Raw genomic sequence first — 19812 nt, 5'->3', positions numbered from 1 at the left:
AAACATAGAAATCTACTCGCTAGGATGACGTGGCACATAACATTCTGCCACCTCGTGTCACCAGCTGTCCAAGTAGTTGCTTCCTTCCTCGGACGCCGCGCCCTTCAGTGCTTAATGAGGTCTTTTGATAAAGCAACCGGGATGATATGGTTGTCAAAGAACGAATGAGTTATCCATCAACAGAGAGGACGGCCTTTCCTTCCGACAGCAATACCACTGTGCGGACAGCTGTCCCACAGGATGCGGCGAGACATGTCCTTCAGCAGCTGGTTGTTTAAACATCTCTGTTGTGACTTTTTAAGGAGACTGGAACAATTATGACTGTAATATTTCATAACAATTAATGTGCTAAATGGGGAATTTTTAATACCATTTGGAGCGTTTCAGTGTGACGGATGAATTACCTATGGAACCAATCTAATCGTTCCAGTTTCCTCCAGCCACATGTTGATGTGCCCCTTGGCAAGGTCCTTACTGCTTCCCATCTATGCATCTTGTGTGACTGTGTGTAAATTTTGGAAACTGTACAGATCATCTGATGTGCTAAAGGGGATAAACGGAAGCAGAAATGTTCGTTTCACAGTTGAAGCATACAAATTAGGAGAAATATAAAGTAGCAGGTCTTCTAGGGATATCTGTTAGAACCACAGTATGGAAGCACACTGAATAGCAAAAGCTTAAGTGTCAAACGCAGAAGAAAAGGTGAAGTGAAACCTCAAGGTCTGTAAATGCTACATTATCTTTGAGCATTTTATGTTTACTCAAGGTGATAAGAGGGAAGTTTGTTGACATTTAGTTGACATTTCAAACTTCAGGAGAAACTCAACTGCTGCACTCCTGGGATGGAATGACGAGAGAAATGTGGATGAAATGACAACATGTTGGCTTTTTCTGTGTTAAAGCTGCACAAGGGAGTTTTGGCCTGAAAATTTGAACAAGCAAACTTTACAGGTTCCTCCACGTTGCTCTTTGCTGCACTGTAGCCCTCCTTCCACAGCTCCTCCCCCCACAGCAGAGCCTGCCGTGCTCCTGTAATGTTTACCTGTCTTTGTTTTCTGAGCAGGTGCCACTCCAGAAATTGGCAGTTTTCCTGTAAAGCAGTTTGTTTCTCCATCGTTTCTCCACACAGCTGCAGCCCACTAGCAATCTTGATATTAGATGACGGCTGCACCATGAGGGGGAGGAGGTGTGAGCAACGCGTACACAAGAGTGATTGACACTGCTAACAACAAGTCAAAGCTAGACATTCCTCCTGGCTCTGATTGGTTGTTTTTGTCTGGGAGCGGTGCATTTCTGTAAATGGCAGTAGGACCACAGGGAGAAGCCAGTGGAGCTTGATTGTTTTCATAGATTATCTGTCTTAGATTTTACTGCCAGGACACAGTGGCAGTTTTAACAAATATGTGAAAAAAATACATTTTTACAAAAGTTACCTACTGCAGCTTTAACAATACCAACTTCAAATTTCTGACCAATCACTCAAGTTGTACACAGAATAAGGAAAAAATGTTATTGCGAAATGACGTCAAGAGCAGATTGTGAGAAACTAACATATTGGTTAACATTATCTATCACTATGTACCATGCTGAAAGGAGCTTATATGCTATCATCAGTTAAATTGATAACTTCAGCTGAAATGTTAGCTATCAAAAGTAAACATTATCTGCTATGCTAACATTACAATATGCTTGCAATAGTTAATATATTCCTATTAAATATGCTACTGATGTTGGAGGACAGCTGTGAACTCTATCTATCTATCTATCTATCTATCTATCTATCTATCTATCTATCTATCTATCTATCTATCTATCTATCTATCTATCTATCTAGGCAGGAGTTGAGCAGTATTGCACGGTAAGCTTACAAAGATTATTCTCTCTGAAGAATACAAATTAGGAATGAGTTTGCAACTCTCACTCCCACACATAGAAAACTAGACTCCCTTCTGTGGTTACGGTTAAGTAAAGATGATGTGTGCTGCGATTTTTTTTTATTGTAAATCAACACACGTTTTGATTAATGGCAGACTGTTGCACAGAGACCCTGTCCAGGACTCTGTTGTCTGAAAAACTGCACTTCCTAACGGAAAATGGCAAAACATCATCTTGTGCCATTTCACGCACAATCTCCTGGGATACACAAGAGCAACTGTGCAGGAATTATTCAAAAATAAATTCCAGTAAATTTCCAGCTTCCACAAGAAAAAAATGTATCTGTATCTTTTATATCCACTGCACACATTCATGCTAAAAACATGTGGATGGCATTTACAGGATGTGATTGTTTTGAAACAGGAAACATCCAAAAGGTAAAGAAGACCGTTCATTACAAGATGTTCATGAAAACAAAGCAAGCTTTGCAATCTCTATTGCAGACAGAGATCCTCCATTCTTCCATTGTCATGCTGCACACGCAGCCATTTTTGTTTGCAAATAGTAAATGGGTCAAATAAGTCCGGCCTAAAACCTCCAGCAGCATGGCTAGTTAGAAAGAGGCAATGTTAAAGAACAGTCCTACCCATTCACCATTTCACCATTTTCCCTTTGTAACAGATGTCTGTTGACCGCATTGCTTAGTATTGTCACAGGAAAGTTAATGTAGGCACTTTGTGTGTTTGCCGCTCTAGGAAGAGAACTACATAACTCCACACCTCCACATGGATTTATATTTGTCAGGTAATTCAATAAGCTCGAGGGTATACTTGATCTTTCACTAACAGCAAAGTCATCAGGGCCAAACAAATGGTCAGGGATTTGAGCGCTCAGACTAACAGAAACAATCAATGTCTATCTGGTTTTGCCTCTTTCACCACCGGGGTGGAATGGAGCCACCTGTAAATGCCTGTTTTGGAGAGAAAAATGAACTTTATTTTTGTTTTTTTGGGGTTTGTTGCCCTAGTTTGCTCTGGTCAGGCAGACAGCATCTCTATGTCAGATGACTGAGCACCACTACGCAGCAGTTCCTATGGTTACCAGCCAGGTTCTTGCATACATGGATACTCCTTGCAAATTCCCATCTGCAATTAAGCCCTTATGGAACAGCAAATGCTTCACAAAAATAAAAAAATAATTAAAAAAAAATCACCTAACCACCCACACGTTCACACATGCACGTATATACAGAAGTTTTCAGGCTCTTACTGTATACATGGGAAAAAAAATACTTTCAAACAAGAACCCACCATCGCACACGTTCCACCCACATGATGATCCAGTCACTCACCTTCATGAAGCAATTCGTACTTGCAGTATTGTGCTGCATCTCATTACAGCTAGCACGTAAGTAAACACAGCCTGCTGGGCTGAATTATCTGCTCCACCAGAAGTAGCGCAAATCACAGTAGGTGATACACTGGCATATCTCTAAGCCTAGAAACCCAATTTAAAGCAGCCAGTGCCTCATTTCTCCTTGACTGGAACAAACACACTGGTTGACTTTTAATTTGCTCGTCTGTTTTTATTGGTGTTTCTCTACCCCCTGTTTCCTTTGCTTCAATTCTCCCGTTCACGCTCCCAGCTCACAGAAATATACATACAGGGCAGATTGGGAACACTCAGAGCAGAAGATGAAAGGGAAAAGAGAGCTGCGTCCATGCCAGGAGAGCTGTGCAAGTGGGAAAGTGATGAAAGAGAAGCTCATTTAGTAAATTGACAGCTCCCTTCAGGACTTTTCATCCCCCCCCCCTCCATAAAAGGACGGAGCCTTCCTCAACTCTGAACTATCCTCATCAGGCATGAAGACGCTGTCAGATTCCAGCAAATGTTAACAATGGCAGCGTTAGTATTTTAAGTTTGGATTCATCGCTCGCTCTCTCCAACTCCCACGACTGTTTCATTCAGTGGATGTCTATGCAAAACAGACCAACTGTGACTGAGAGAGAGCTGGGAAACGCAGTAAGATAAAAACCAAGAGTCCTTGCACACATCAAGTTAGCAACATTAGCATAAACTGAGAGTACATTCATACCAGGGCTGATGTTTCAGGTTTTGATTCAGTATAATTGATACTAAATTTAGGTTTGTTCTTGCTTAGTTTTGTTTAGTTTTGAACTGAAAAGTTCCCATCTTTCCATATTTGCACAGAATTTCGCACAACAAAGATGTAAAATGTAGAATGAAGGGGGGAAATTGTTGAGCCAAACCAAACTAGATGGTAAATAGACTGAATTTATGTAGCACTTTTCTAGTCATACCAGACCACTTTACCCAATCACACTAACTAACATATTCATACACCGATACGCACATCTGTAGGCAACTCGGAGGTCAGTGCCTTGCCCAGGGACACATTGACGTGCGACAGGGGTAAGCTGGAACTGAACAAGCAACCTTATGATTGCAACACACACACACACTAAACTACTGCACCAACACCAAATTTTATATACCAAGTTACGACCAAATAGTGTCTATTAAAATGAACACGGGCACACACCCAAACACATATATAGATGCACTCTCTCAGGCTGGCCCAAGAGAGCCAAGACTCTGGAATACAATAGAAATGTCATTTATTTTCCCACAGTGCACTGAAGCTAGTGCTTGCATGACCTCTCCATAAAAACAGCTGAGATCAACCAGAAATGGGGCATCGTCCAGTCTCCACAGAGTATTTGTGAGATATTTGACTTATTTGACCAAAAAAACACTGTTTCAGTCTGCATCAAAAATATCCAAATAATCTGGGTCCAAAAGGATCTAGCGGATTGTTCATTTGGGGTTTGATGTTTTATTCATGTCTGAAGAAGAGAAACCTACCAGAACCCTGCCAGTGAGCGTCTGAGCGGAGATCATGACACCGGCCCAGTCTTTGACCGAAGTCATCCATCCCACTTCGCTGGCTGGTTGCTCCTCCTTCTCATCAGGACCTTTCGCTGTCTTGTCTGCTGTGGGGTTGTTGGCAGGGTTATTCACCTTCTGAGCCTCCTGGAAGAAAAACAAAAATCATATGCGTCAATTGCAAAAACAAATGGAGAGTGAGTTCAAATGAGTTTAATAAAAACGGAGAGTAATTTTTATGGCTACTGCAGGGACAGCAATCATCCAGTATCGACTTCCAAATAGGTTCGTCCGAACGCACGCATGATTGCAAAAGATGACAGAATGTATCGTGCTCTAGTTCAGCTGCACAGATGGTCCTTTATATTAACCGTCCCTAATGTCAAGCAGCCATTTCCGTCTTGCATCCGAGTGACTGAGCAGAGTTGCATTGCAGTTCGTCGACATGCCATGCTTGGCAGAGTCACTGCGTGCAGCTGTTCCTCTCCAGCCATTCACTCACTCCTGTCTTGACACTAGCTGGCATTCAGCTTCCCTCTGCTCCTGGCAAAAAACACTAACGAGTAGATTTCCTTGTGTTGTGAAGCCACCGAAGCGTTGAATTCCTGCAATTACACAGAGCTACAAATATACCTAGAGGTGTGTGTGTACAATATGTAACCCCCATAAAAAACAGCGGCTAGCCCTCAGTGATGGCTTCCGAAGAGAAGCCCTGGAAGCGAAATGACTTTTAACCCTCTGATGGCAGCCCATTGATCCACTGAAAGAAGACGCTGTACGACGGCCATTATTCCCTTAAGATTGACACGTTACACGTAAAACACTTCACACAATGCCACTCTTCACTGTAACGTTGGACAAGTAGCCACCAAAGCAGAATGTTGGCTCTGTCAACGCGGCAAAATGTCTCCAAATGTTGGATGTCAAACGATTACAGCTATTTAGCACGACCTTCCTTTGTGTCACAATCTGAAAAACGTGATGATGTAAATGAAAATAAAACTGTGCTCCACCTTTCTGCAACATTTTCAAAACAGTGAAAATGTAGCTTATTCAGCAGGGCACACAAACACAACTGTTACTGTACATTTGAGCCCAAGAGAGTGTCCTGTCCATATCAAGGAGCTTGCTGGGTGAAATTGGATTACATTTGATAATGACATGGCATGGACACAGCTGCCATTTTCCTAATTTCATTCTGACCTCATAACAATGCTAATAAACTGGGCCTAAAAAAGCCTGACTTAGTCATCAGATCATTATCTGCTGCTGCTTTAGGGCCTTTCCGTGCTCCAGTGGATAATTCAGTTATTCATGCCTTATCAAGGTTTCTGCAGGGTTTTAAAAGCTCTAAAAAAGTCTTAAATTTAATCATTTCAATTTTAGGCCTTAGAAAGTCTCAAAGATAAATATAAAAACATGTTAGTATATCTCCTAAATTTCTGCTTCTGAAGCTAGTCAGTAAGTATGTACCTTAGGAACCAAAATCAAACTCCTAATTGTGCACGACTGGATCCTTTCCAATGGGAACGTTTATACAGTGCTGTGGAAATGCTGTTTCAGCAGATTTCATCTGTTGTTGAATGTGTCAGGCCACCCAACAAATGTTTCGGTCAAAAAAATATAACGTGTAAATACAATACACACTTTTCAAAAGATTATTTCATTTATCAAAGGGAAAAGGGCCATCCAAACCAACTAGGCCCATGATAGAACATATAATCATGTCATTCACTCCATTTTTGTTTTTTTTAGAAAGTTTAGTTAAATTTCACAAGGCCCGCCCAGGCCTAATAACTGCCACACCTGCGTGAGGTCAAAAAAATACTTTAAAAGTAACTTATCCGACAACATAAATTACGCTAAAACTATTTAAAAAGCAACACACCATTCCTAAAATTTAAAGATACTCAAGGTCAGATGAGGACAACGGCTTCTAAAGTCCTGCAGGCATCACTTGCCTCAGTTAAGCTCAGCGTTTCTGATTCTATAACATAGGCAAACAAATAGTAGCCGTGAAGAGGCAACGCCGCCCCAGACCATCGCATCATGGTCACCATGTTTGACTGTCGCTGTGACGCTCTATTTCCTGAAATTCTGTGCTAATCTTGGGTCACGTCTAACCTTTCAAAATGCGACACATTTGACTCATTAGTCCACAGAATATTTATCCAAAAGTCCTGGTCATCATGTTGTTTTGCCAAATGTGAGATGGGACTTTGGCGGCATTTTTGATCAGCGGTAGTTTCCACCTTGGAAATCTGCATGGTTGGCATTTTTGGCAGAAATCTTTCTTACTAAGGCAAGGGAGGCCTGCATTGCTTTAAATACTCTTCTGGGTTCTTTTGTGGCCTCTTGGATGACTCGGTGATGCACTCCTCAAGTTATTTTAGTAGACCAGTCATTCCTTGGACGATTCGCCATGTTTACCCCACATGTAGCCAATGGAAATTGAACTCAGCTTTTACAGTTGAATTTAATCATAATTTAACAAGAGGGGGGATTTACTTTTTTTCAAATGGGGCCAGCTTTATTTGGATACATCAAGCAAAGCTGCTAAGCTTCATCTCACCTGTACCATGCTGCATGTGCTCAGCGTGCATGCAGGTCATTATGTGCTGGGATGTGTGGGGCTTTGCCAAATGGCCGGGCGGATGCGTCACTTACTTCCTCTGCAGAAGACCCCAACAAACCTTCTCCTATCACAGCATGCACACACCACTAAGGCACAGGGATCACGTCTAGTTTGTTGATTCCAAGTCTAGCTGTCTCTGGCACATGCATGTGTGCATGTCGGATGGGACCACATGAATAATGGATGAAGTCACAAACTGATGGCTTTGCAGATCAGAGGAGATAATGTAAACAACGTATTCCTTCCAGTTCATTTGAGTCATCTGCGGTTGGCTAGGCTGGGGGGGGAGAGAAGCATTGAAGCATACTGTTGTGGGAGAATCCATCTGCTGGCTATAAATAAACCCCTGTGATGTCAAACTCTGGGGGAAGACGGGGAGCAGCCGCAATCAGGGGATGTTTTTGCAGGAAAAATTCAGGTTCTGCTATTTTTTTTTCATTTGGGCATTTATTTTTAGAAGATAGTAGTTTTCACTGCTAGTCACTGCTCATTCATCAAATGATCTTTTTTCCCTATAATCGTTAACAAGATGCCTTTATATTCGCCATATTATACCAAAGATTTTTATTCAGTCGCAATTAAATCTTTCTGTTTGATAGCTGCCTATATCTTGGTTTTCAAAACCAGTTAAAATTAAAAGAAATTTCATGGGCATAAATTCAAACTAATAGGCAGAGTCATTAAAGCATATCGGTTAAGCAGTCGCTAATTTTATTTCCTAATGAGACCTTTTGACGATCCTGACCTCGGTGACAGAAGAAGGACCATCCTTCGCAGGGAGCGGTAATATGAGCTGCAGTAAGAAGGGTGCGCGAGTCCGACTCCCCACCAAAGCAAACAACTTCACCGTACCCCACTGCTAAGTGAAAAATACTTCCGACATGCTCGGTCGGAGATCGGATGGTGTAAACTTTTACTGGCAGGCTGACTTCGTTTTTTTAAAGAGCTGCTCAGAGTGTTTACTGCGGCACGTAACCACTCCGTGAATTTTCCCCGCAGGTAACCGACACCGTTGTAACTTAATCATACCAGACTGAACGTCACTGAAGTGTCAATGAAGTGCTAACTTTCAGGCCCAGGTGATGCAAAAGGGATGTCTGCTTGATGCACAGCAAAATTCCCTTCCTCACGGTCATAATGCTGGAAATTATTACGATACATGATTTGCTTTGGAATTTTATCAGGTCATTGATGCCTGCTTATTAATCCACCTAATAAGAAGAATTATTACATGAAAAACATCCAAAACAACCTGAATAGATTTTCAGTATAAAGGACTACTGTAAATGTTTTGAGTTTCCAGTTTTAAATCTACATCATCTAGCTCAGCTGCCTACATCAAGGGAACCTTTCTATAAAAAAAACACAGATGAGCATTGTTAATATTAGGACTGCACCAATTATGAGGATACTCAGGGGAGGCATGCTAATAATCTGCAAGACAGCGACAGAAAAAAAAAAATCCTTGTCACAAGAACGAAGACAAAGAAAGGAACTGACAGAGCGAAATCTACAGGACAAGGACAAGAAGACAAGGAGGAGAGGCCATCAAAGCAATAACGCCAAGACGGCAGATGTGATGATGTACAGACGTAAATTAAAAACGCATAAAGAGGCAGATAGATGTAGCAAAAGTGGACAGAAAGCATGTGGGAGGACAGCTCCTGAAAGATAAAAAAGTAAAAGACGGACTGTTGGACCGATAAGGAGCGAGACAAAAAGAAGGAGTCGGCTGGTGAGACTGAAAGAAGAGGGAGGATAGAAAGGAGGTGATGCTCATCTGACCCAGCCGATCTAACAGAAGTTGGCTTTAATGCAGCTGTTCCTCCGGCTTCCCACCGCAGCGCTCAGGAAAACTCTATTCCAGTGTGGGAGACTATTTATAGGCTCGCCCTGTGAGACGTGAAAGTAGTGAGACTCATAACACGCCACGGTTCCCCCCGTGTCCCTGGGTTACAGACCTTCACTGGGTCACAGCGGACAGGGACGTCCGAGGCTATTTACATACATGGACACAATGTTTCATAAGGATTTGCTTAATTCATACAAAGGCCAGGTTTACAGGGCCTATATAGAGTGTCACCGTAAGTCAGAGAGATGTGAAGCAGAAAAGAAAGCAGAGAAGAAAACTTGAAACATTAAAGAATGAATTCTTAACTCAAAGGTCAGGACTGTTCTTTACTGTACTGTTGTTCCTGAAGCCTGGTGACTACCATGTGTCTGATTTAAGGATTACACCGACTGTAATCCATCTGATCAGGACAGCGTCCACGTAAATCCATATCCAAACAAAATTCATGCACAGAGGATGAGTGGAAGGCCAGTAAATCTCCATTTGTAATAAAGTGAATACTGTGATACTGTGTTTTGCTGTGGCACTGAGGTAGAGAATACCACAGCAAAAATATTGTAAAACTGTCCCAGAAAGCTCAAACAGAGACAAATACATGTTTGAGGGGGGGAAATGCACGCTCACACAATGGGCTAGAAAATGCAGCAGAATAAAAACAGAAAATCCAAGTGTGTGTTTTGTGAAATGTTTGACATTTTCAATTAAATTGTAGTTTTCTTTGGTCACCTTGTCTCAGCAAATGTTGTGTAACCCGAAAAGTATTTGGAAAAATCTAAAATATACAAGATATTCAGAGCGATTTCACAGTTTTGTGTTTGATGCACAATTATATATACTTTTCAGTCATAGCTTTGATGTATTAAATATGTATCTGCAATGTAGAAAGTCGTAAAAATAAGGAGAAGCCATTGAAGGACAAAGGTGAGTCCAAAGTTTTGACTGCTAGTGTACCTCAGCTGTTTCCGTTGTCGGCATCTTCACATACATTGCATTTCTTTCTCAACGTCTCAGGACAGCATGTAACATTCCTGCACATTCGTTTTTTTTCTTTTTTTTTTTGTAGATGTGTGGCACATGCGAGTTTGCAACCTCTACTTCCTGTTTGTTACCATCATGCGTAACGTCAACTTCTGCCGAAGTTACGTCTGGTTAGCCTGGTTAATTCGCTCCAAACCGGTAGATGGAAACAAGCTTAATTCGCATTCCCTTTTCTTTCTTTTTTTTTTCTTCCTTTTTGAGATATTTTAAAAGTTTGCTCAAAATTCACATTACAATTGGATGAAAACATGGCAGCTGAACTTAACCGAGGCAAGGGAGGCCTGCAGTGCTTTAAATGTTGGTTTGAGGTTTGTTTGTGGCCTCTTGAATGACTGAAGTTATTTTGGTAGACCAGTCACTACTGGGCAGGTTTACCACTGTCCATGTTTACAGCATCTGAAGATGATAGTTCTTAATGTGATTTGCTGGAGTAGCAAAGACTTAGAAATGGCTTTACGAGCTTTTTGAGACTTATGACCTTGTTTATTGTCTGTTCCTGAGTTTCTCTAGATCAATGCACGGTGTAGTGCTTTTCGGGGTCCTGTGCCCTACATCATGTTCTCAGAGAGATTTAGATTCAGTAATTTCAACAGATATATCAGTAATCAGACCAGAATTTGATTTGGGAAATTTAAATTAAATTTCACAGGCTTTAACAAGAGAGGTAATTACCTTTTCTAACAGTGCCACATTGGTATGGATAGATGTAGCTATACCCCAACCTGGATCTCCCCTGTACCATGCTGCATGTACTCAGCGTGCATGCAAGTGACCATGCACTTCGATATGTAAGGTTTCACTGAATGGCTGTGTGGGTGCATCATACGGCAGTGCAGGGTGCCAGCTTAGTATAGAGATTAGGTTGTGCTGCCTTGTATTGCTACAAAATTTGGGTAGCACTAAAACATTTTTGCACTGCTGTGTGTGTGTGATGTTTAGGCTTCTAGGTTGTAATGTTTTTCTCACCATGTCAAAAAAATTGTTGCAGCCTGACTTGTCAGGAGATCAAATTGTGTATACTAAAGTATCAGTTGCGTAGAAAGGACATGTTGGGGCGATATTTTCTTAAATGTACCCATCGTCCTATGGCCGTCTTTACCGTTTCATGAGTTGTGGCTTGTAGAAAAAAATCCTAAACACAGCTGAGGTTCATAAGTTAGGTTCCATCATGATAAAATAATTAAGGGTTGTGCTACAACAACAGTAAAAAAAGTTATCAGCATGATTATTCATTTACAAAAGATGCTAAAAGTTATTCAGCCCCTCTGTGCTAAACTTTAGTGATTTGTTGAGCACAAACTGACCAAGACATCCACAATACAGGAAAATAGGAAAAAAAGGCCAACTGGTTTACATCTCTCTGCATCCCCCTCCCTGCTCACCCATCTGCATAAGAGGACAAGAGCTCCCCCCAAAAATACCTGAACTCCAATTCCACTTTTTGTCCCAACTGTGGCATCCCTATAGCTGGCAGAGGGAAACATTACGACAGTGTTACGTCAGACCCTAACATAAGCCTGGCAGCCTTTGCTGTCTAAGACCCACATTCTCTTATTGCAAAATAAAAGAGAACAGAAACAACGATAAATCTACATTACTGTTACTTCTTTACATCTGTAGGCAAAAAATGAAGGAAATATCTTGTGCAGTCCTGCTGATTCACATCACTGGACTTAACGTCCTCCATTCATATAGCGTTACAAGCCTCAGTGAGCATGGGTAAAAATAGAAGACGCTGTGAATTGTGTGTGAGTGAAAGGTCAGCTAAAGCCTGTAAGTTTCATATATATATATATATATATATATATATATATACACACATTGTAGCAGCGCAAATTTACCAATAGATGAGGGGATAATCCGTGATGTGATGTTATTACAGTAGATCTGCCACACGTGCACGTGTAATAATTGGTCGTTTAATTTCTGACATGTATTAATTCATTTCCCTCACGCAAACCTGGAGAGCGCTTTTTACTATGGTGATACACGCCAGCTCATGTGCATGTTTCCTATGCAAATTAGGCGTAAATGGAGTACGCTTCAAGTTGGTCCATTTAATACACCAGGCAAATCTGCTTCAATGTGACCGCTGATATGAGGAGACTTTAAAAGCGGCAGTCATAAACACAAATCAAAGCAACACACTGTCTGCAGAATCACTGTTGTTATTATTATTACTGTGTACAATGGGAACATAGGGACCAGGACATGACCAACACACCTTTGGAGCCAGTTAGTTGCCGACATTGCTTTGCCCAAAGCGGTTACTGCACATATTTTTATGTCTATCAGAAGGATGACTTGAACGACATCAGCCTTTTATTGTGCTCCGGCCATCAGTGCCATCGCCACCTGAGGCCGATTTCCACCATAGTGTACTCTAAAGTGCACATGTGAATGAATGTTCCCAAATGAATATAAATGTAGGGGACGTTTGAGCAACACACCTAAACATAGCAAAACAAGGAACTTAAGGATTTTGAAGTCACAAAATGGATGTTCCAGATATCTTTAATTGACCCCTCAAGGGCACGTGTATTTAACATGCACTAAATGCTGCTGTGGGTTTCTCAAGTACACACACATGTGATGCCCTTTCTGTTTCTCCGTTGCGTCATCCATAAAACTTGCCCTTTACGTCAGGGGAGCAGACAGATTTATATGTTCCTATGTGTGCATTAAGGGCAATCACCAGTTTCCAGGTTGATCTGCAGCTTTTGCTGTGGATGGTATAATACATAGCCCGGTTCAGGTAGCAGCTGCAGGTTCATAATAAGGATTTCTTATATGATCAATATTAAGTGTCCCAAACTACAACTCAGCTCCTGGTGCCTGTTGTTTGTCTACTGTTGGTTGTGGTTACATCAGCCAGAATCACAGCTATAAGGACACAATTTTTTTTAAAATGGTCCCTTTCAAGTGTTTGTGAAACTGTTGAGCAGATCCTCTTCTTGATCTAAAGAATCTGGTGGTGGAGATTCTCACTCATCCAGGATGTGACAATCCTAAGTGCTGAAGTAGAAGGCAGCTGGACTTCTCTTGTGTCTTAAAGATGTTTCGCCAAGGAAAAACGCCCAGTTGCCTTCTGCACGTAGGACTAAAGAATCAGGGTTTTTGCAAGCAAAGGATTTTTCACCCCTTACAATGTTGTGTACTTCTGTAACTTTTGTAGAAACACAAGTCACAAGAACAGGCCTGACATATAGCCAGATTATCCACAAATCTCATCAGAACAGAGCAAACATGCTAAAGCTAGCTTAGCCCTTTGCCACACTGCTCTGTGTGGAAGCATGTCACCATGAGCAAGACATGCGTTGGCTGAGGGCTGCAGCTGTATGTTGGATTCAAAAATAAATAATAAACACACATTTTACATGACATGTCCCAGCATTAGAATAGGTTTCTTAAGCGTTAACTCCTTTGAAGCAGCATATTAAGTGCTGCAGAAACACCGGTTGGGACAAAGTATACTGTATGTCACGGTCAAGAACAACAGACAGGAGACGCTGCAGCATTCTGAATGCCATCGGTGAGAAAGTTAAGTGCTACACAATCGCAGTCTTAATTTAAATCATGCAATTTGTACAATTTTATAAGAGTTGTATGTAAAAACATATGCTTTCATTTCAAGTAGCATCAAACACCTCTCAAATGAAACCAAGATCATTTACGTAGGTGTAAAGGTAAGACTATTTGTTTAAATACTTCAAGTCCCAATTTTTATTAAAGTGGGTAAAATTGTGCCTAGAACATAAAGTCACAACAATATCTGGCATAATTTTGACCTTTTTAAAAAGAAAGATTGTCAAGAAATCTTTCAGTTTTTGAAATTCATGTTAATTAGGGGTGGGCAACAAGGTAAAATATCTTCTTTTTTTTTTTTACAGTTAATTCACAAGGATGAATTTATGGAGATTTTCCATGCAAAGACATAACTATTGTGGAACATATAGCAGAGGATATTGGCAAACTAAAACTTTAATCAGTTTAGCCAGGTATGTCAATTTATGTAAAGTACAACTGATATTTATAAAGTACAGAAAGAAACATAGCTAATTTCTGAAATAAAGATAAAAACTGATTGCCTAAAGTGGTGCTGTCTAAACTGATGTATGTTTGGTTTAGTTTTAAGTACTCTAAAATCTTAGGATAAAGTTTGTTACTTTTTCGGGGCTAAGATGCTAACAAAATAAATAAATAGATAACAGAGTGTTTTCTTTATACACCGGGGTTTTCAAATCTTTAAGCTAATAATAAGCGGTTTCTAAAAGGATAGCACAGCCTGTGGTGTACGTGCATATCCAGTTACTGGAATAAAAACCGCAGCCAAAGACTCATTGGTCTAACAAACTTTATCCAACACTGATGCAGTATAATGTGTCAATTTACAGCATGTATGGCATTTATTTAAATTAAGTAACTATCCTATTCCTAAATGGCTCGGATCATGTCGGAGACAAAAAAAATTAACAAATAATCTACTTATAACACAAATACAAAGTGTCTTCAAGCTTGTCTGGACCTCTGAGCCACGGAGGCTGTGGCAGAGTTCATAACTCTGTTATTACAAGCTGCAGCAGCCGGACAGGGAGATGCACTTCTGAGTGAAAAACCGTGGTCAGTTCGTATTAATCCCAGAATGTCTCAAAGTGGTTATCACGGTGCAGTGTGAGACAAAGAAGGGAGGGGACAAAAGCAGCAGCATAAACATCGGCAGCTTCCTATGAGCTGAACAAGTACTCTTTCTATTTTAAAAAAAAAAAAAATCTAATTTCCAACCATAAATTAGCAGATTTGATGCATTAATCGTCGAACACATAAACAGGCCTGGCTGTTTAACTTTATTTGATCATCCGTTGTGTAATGCTTTTCTCCAAGTTGGTAACAAACACAAGCAGTCGGTGAATTTGGGGAGTAGCACCTCTTGACAGCAACAAAACAACCCTATCAAGCAGTCACCTGTCTTAGCCTTGATCCCCAATTGCCCTCAGAACACCTTAACGAGCTTTCCTCCTGCATACAGACAGAAAGACGGCTTGTTTCTCTGTCAATAAGTGACTGAGCAAATAACAAGCCAAGCAGCTGAAGTCGGGGGGGCCCCATTACCTTGTACACAACAGGCTGTTGAGGCGTTTTCCACAAGCGGAAAACTGCAAGGTTTGAAGCCATCGCCCTAATTGGCTCCCTGCTGTCTAACCTGCACTGATCAATGACGGTGCTCTATAAAGAGCAACATCCACATATAAATGGAAGATGAGCTTACGGTGTGGCACGGAGGATCAGTGTAGTGGGGAGCAGATTTGAAATCAAACATTAACGCATGCCAGATCGGACGCACGACAGCTCTGAAAGGTTTGAGTCCGATACATTTGTACGGACCCGGATAAGTTCCGATTCATTATTTATAACGCGAACGTGTACCGACGCGCCTCTCGCATTAAGCATTTACATATTCTTCGGCTGGGATTCAAAGGAAGGCCACCTGGTATTTAATGAATCAGCCGGCTCCACAAAACATGGAACGAGCAAATCACATTAGTGGGCGAGGTTTCATGATCCTTCAGTCTTTGCATAATATATTAATGACTAACTGGTCCTTCAGCTCTACAAGTCGGCAGATGGGCATGTATGCAGCACCGTGGCCTATGCAGAAGGATTTTTTGGTAAACAAGGTTTTACGTACCAGCACTGGAACATGTGCGAGTGACGGGTACCGGCCCTCCTTCCTTTAGTCACTTTCTTTACTCCCACAGGGATAATTACCCCAAAAGACACAATAATATATTTCTTTGCCATTGCCATTACTTGCATCACTACCCTGCCTTGGCTGCGAAGTGAATGAAAGCCAACAGTTTCAAGTCTTCTGCTTGGTTCAGTGACCCATCTAAAGCTTGGACCGGGTGGTAGGCGACGGTATAGGGTGGACGGAAAAAGCAGAACCACTCGTGGGTGTAGCACCCACCTGCCTCCACCGACAGCAGGGACATTCTGTGCTTGACCTTCGTTCAAGCTGTGTGTTGACTTCAGTTTAGAGGGCACGATTCTGAGAAAATGAGTGAGGTAGGAATGAGAGTGAGCAGCAAGTGGCCCCATAGCTCCTAAATTAAATCTTACAGCGATAACGGCGGTTTGGGTTTTGTTTCAGTTTTACAAGACACTTTAGCTGCTACGTCTGTCTCTAAAATGTGTTTAGATCTGTCCTCACATCTGTATTTAGTCTACATGATGAGGACATTACGCGTTACTATCCTATCTCTGTGAAATCAGATGGGATAATCCCACACTCTTCTCACTCCTTTCGGTCATTCTGTGACCACAATGCTCCAATCACTAAACGGGAGCTTTGCCGTCACATTAAAAGGTGTGGGAATGCAATGTGGTAAGAAACCATCAAATTGGCCAAAAATACATATGCAGAGAGTAAATCTGTGGTGCTTAGGATCTGATGAACTGCAAACTACTGCAGAACATGTAATACTTGGAAATAGTGCATATATTAATGTGGCAATGATGATACCGTTTTCAAATATATATTGTGCTCTCCTAATTTACATCCCTGAGCACCCACTTAACCCAGTTAGTAGGACAACACCACTGGTTATCTGGGCTGGAGACAATCAGCTATTTTATGTGAGAACAAATGCACCCAATCTGTAACAGAGCAAAGAAAATACTTTACCCCCCACCCCCCCTCTCATAACAGCTTTTGCATTTTCTGATTAATACTACTTTAAAGGGCTAACTCAATAGCTTTTCTGTTAAAGATGTGCAGATAGGTTTAAAAACACCTCATGTTAGGCAATAAGGTTTTTCCAAAATCACTGATGGCACACTCACTGGCACCCCTGCAGTCAGTGACAGTTCTTACATAAGTGGCCCTCCTCCTGAACCCCCTCCTGGCCAATCAAATTCCAGGAAGTCATTCACACTCTAGACCAGCAAAAAAAAAAACAAAAAAAAAACACTGCAGTCCTGCATGTACCTATATAGTGTTTCTTTAGTCATACGGACCACTCAAAGAGCTTTACACTAGAGTCACATTTACCCAATTGCACTAACTGAGGCGCACACATTCATACACAATACACGAACAGGTAGGCAACTTGGGATTAAAGTGCCTTGCCCAGGGGTACAAACGTGGCAGTAGGCAGCTGGAAATAAACCCACAACTTTCAGATTGCAAGAAAGCTTCTCTGCCCACTGAGCCACAGTCACATTGCTCATTTGCATTGTTAGGTTTGCAAATACAGGTGGCGATGGCGATTTTGTGAGAAATAACTAATGATTGTGGGTATGATTGAATTTGTTTTCCACATTTTTTGAAAAGAAAAATGTCATTAAGAGTTTGATTTTCTACATTTTCAATGTGCAATTAAGCTAATGCACTAAGAAAAGGCTTGTAAGATATCTTATCAGGCCTGGGGTCAATAGATGCTGAGAGCGCTGCATGAGAACAAATCCCTAATTATTCCAGCTCATAATTATGCCATCTCTCCTTCCTTATTATACGAATCCACTGTCTCTTCGGTTCTGCTGCATTTTCTCTCGCTCACGCCCATTCTCTCTTTTCCACTTCACTCCACTCCACGGGATTAAGAGAAGCCAGGAGAGACCAAGGAGATTAGGCTCTCTTTGCTTGAGAGAAAGCTCTTCTCCAGATGCAATAACTCTGTCAAATAGTTCAGCCAGTTATTAACAGCGGCCTGTTTGAATTTGTTTACACCAAACTGAGGCTCAGATTTAATGGGGAACAACAGCAAAAGGCATTTCAGCCTAAGCACCTATCAGTAGCTCGGGTAAATTGTGTTAACTGTAAAAATGGCTAATTGGGCTAATTGCAAAAGCATGCCCGGGTTCTTAAAATGTGTCAATTAGGTGCACAGCGTTTTTGTTTTGTTTTTTTCCACAATTTAGGGGTTGATAGAAGAAATGTGGCAGTTAAAGACAGCAAAAAAGGCATTCATCTGTGTCTAATGATTCAGAGACTTGCCCTTGATTTGAAAACAGCTCAGAGGCTAACAAATGGAAGTGCAAATGGTTTTCTAACTCCAGGCATATTTAATCATTTTAAATTTAGATCTCAGGCCTACCAAAGGGGAAAATAAATCAGTTTCCTTCATAGAGATTTTGCATGCTTTAACCCTGCAGTGAGATAGAAGAAGGCGCCTGCGGGTCATGGCGGCCTGTGTTTTATCAGTCCACCACACCGCCGTCCGCCGTGGACCACAACAAAGGTTCTGTTTCTGCCCCGAAACCCCAGAGAGAGAAGACTTTGACCTGAGCTAACAGGATCCATTAAGGGAAGCTGAAGCCTGGATGAGACTCCAGCTTCCAGCAAGCTTGTCTCCATATTCCAGAGCTTCCAGAGATCAGTGCAATTACACAAGATGGCAGCACAACAAACCAATCTGTTCATGTAAAAGAAAGGTCACTGGCTCTGAAGGAACGCTGGACTGTGTTTGAGCAGCATTAAGTCTCCGTGTGATGTCGAGTGTAAACCGGGCTGCTGGTGAGGACTGAGGCATCGTCTCCAGCTCCGACAGCATGGACGCTCAGCTTTCCCCAATCAGAGCTTTCTCTACAACAGAATCAAACATCCAAAAAGAGGCGGCACACACACACATCTCAGAGGAGCCGCGTTGTCTTCCCGAGCTGAACCTTGTCTGTTTGCGTCCAGTGCGGGATAAGCATTGGCTCCGGTTTCCACCGTGACCTGCCTGTTCCTGTTAGTGCCGCTGCAGCCAGGCCAGGTTTGAGGTTTGAGGAGCTGACAAAAAGCATCGCAGGAATGGCCTCTTGCCCGGAGGTCAAGGGAGGCATTTCCCGGTGATGGCGCAGCGATGTTGTGGCGATGGGGAGTGTGGGTAGAGGTGAAGAGGACCACCTCCCCGGAGTCAGCAGTTTGACCCTTGCAGGCTTGACGTGGGCCGTGTCGCCGAGCTCTAATAAACAACGCTGGAAATGCAGCACAAACATTAAATAAGCGCCTGTCGGGGTGGGTTAGCCAGAGAGCTGGCAACAGCTTTCAGAAGGGATGACGTGAAGACTGAATCAGCTCTCCTCTGCTGTCCAAACGGTGGGCATTTGATCACTGCAGCAATGTTCGAACCCAAGGACAAGTCAGTGGACGGCACACATGAAACGTGTCATGGCTGGGTTTGTGTGAGAGAGGGGTGTTGCACAAGAAAAGCGTCCTGCACGTACAGAAACAACCTCAGATTGACTGGGATTGACTGGGATTCTATCATTAGACCAACACAAAATGGCACAATCATAACGACACAATCCGACTGGACGGAGAGCATCTGTGAAGCAATGCCACCGAATCACAATTAGATTTAGGCCTCCACCCCATTTTCATGTCTTTTGGTGCCTGTAACAGGTTTGACTCCAACATCGCCCTGCATTTAGCTCCATCCTTCTTCTCATCAACTCTGAACAGGATGTGTTCAGGGTGATGCGCAGTGTGAATTTTCCGTAACACACTGATTTGCATCGAGGC

The 19812-nt window shown here is 42.0% G+C and overlaps 1 protein-coding gene across 29 annotated transcripts in view; it reads right to left on the bottom strand.

Moving 5' to 3' along the window:
• Window positions 1-19812, bottom strand: part of kcnma1a (potassium large conductance calcium-activated channel, subfamily M, alpha member 1a) — a 199724-nt gene that overhangs the window by 143083 nt on the left and 36829 nt on the right. For all 29 annotated transcript variants that reach the window (XM_036126673.1, XM_036126675.1, XM_036126678.1 and 26 more), the window contains exon 2: window positions 4762-4929. In XM_036126673.1, coding sequence (XP_035982566.1) covers window positions 4762-4929 — 168 coding nt within the window. The remainder of the gene's footprint in view (window positions 1-4761; window positions 4930-19812) is intronic.

Source organism: Fundulus heteroclitus, chromosome 22, assembly GCF_011125445.2.
Source record: "Fundulus heteroclitus isolate FHET01 chromosome 22, MU-UCD_Fhet_4.1, whole genome shotgun sequence".
NCBI classification, from domain to species: Eukaryota; Metazoa; Chordata; class Actinopteri; order Cyprinodontiformes; family Fundulidae; genus Fundulus; species Fundulus heteroclitus.
The sequence above is the reverse complement of the archived record's forward strand: the minus strand, read 5'-3'. Positions and strand labels throughout refer to the sequence as shown.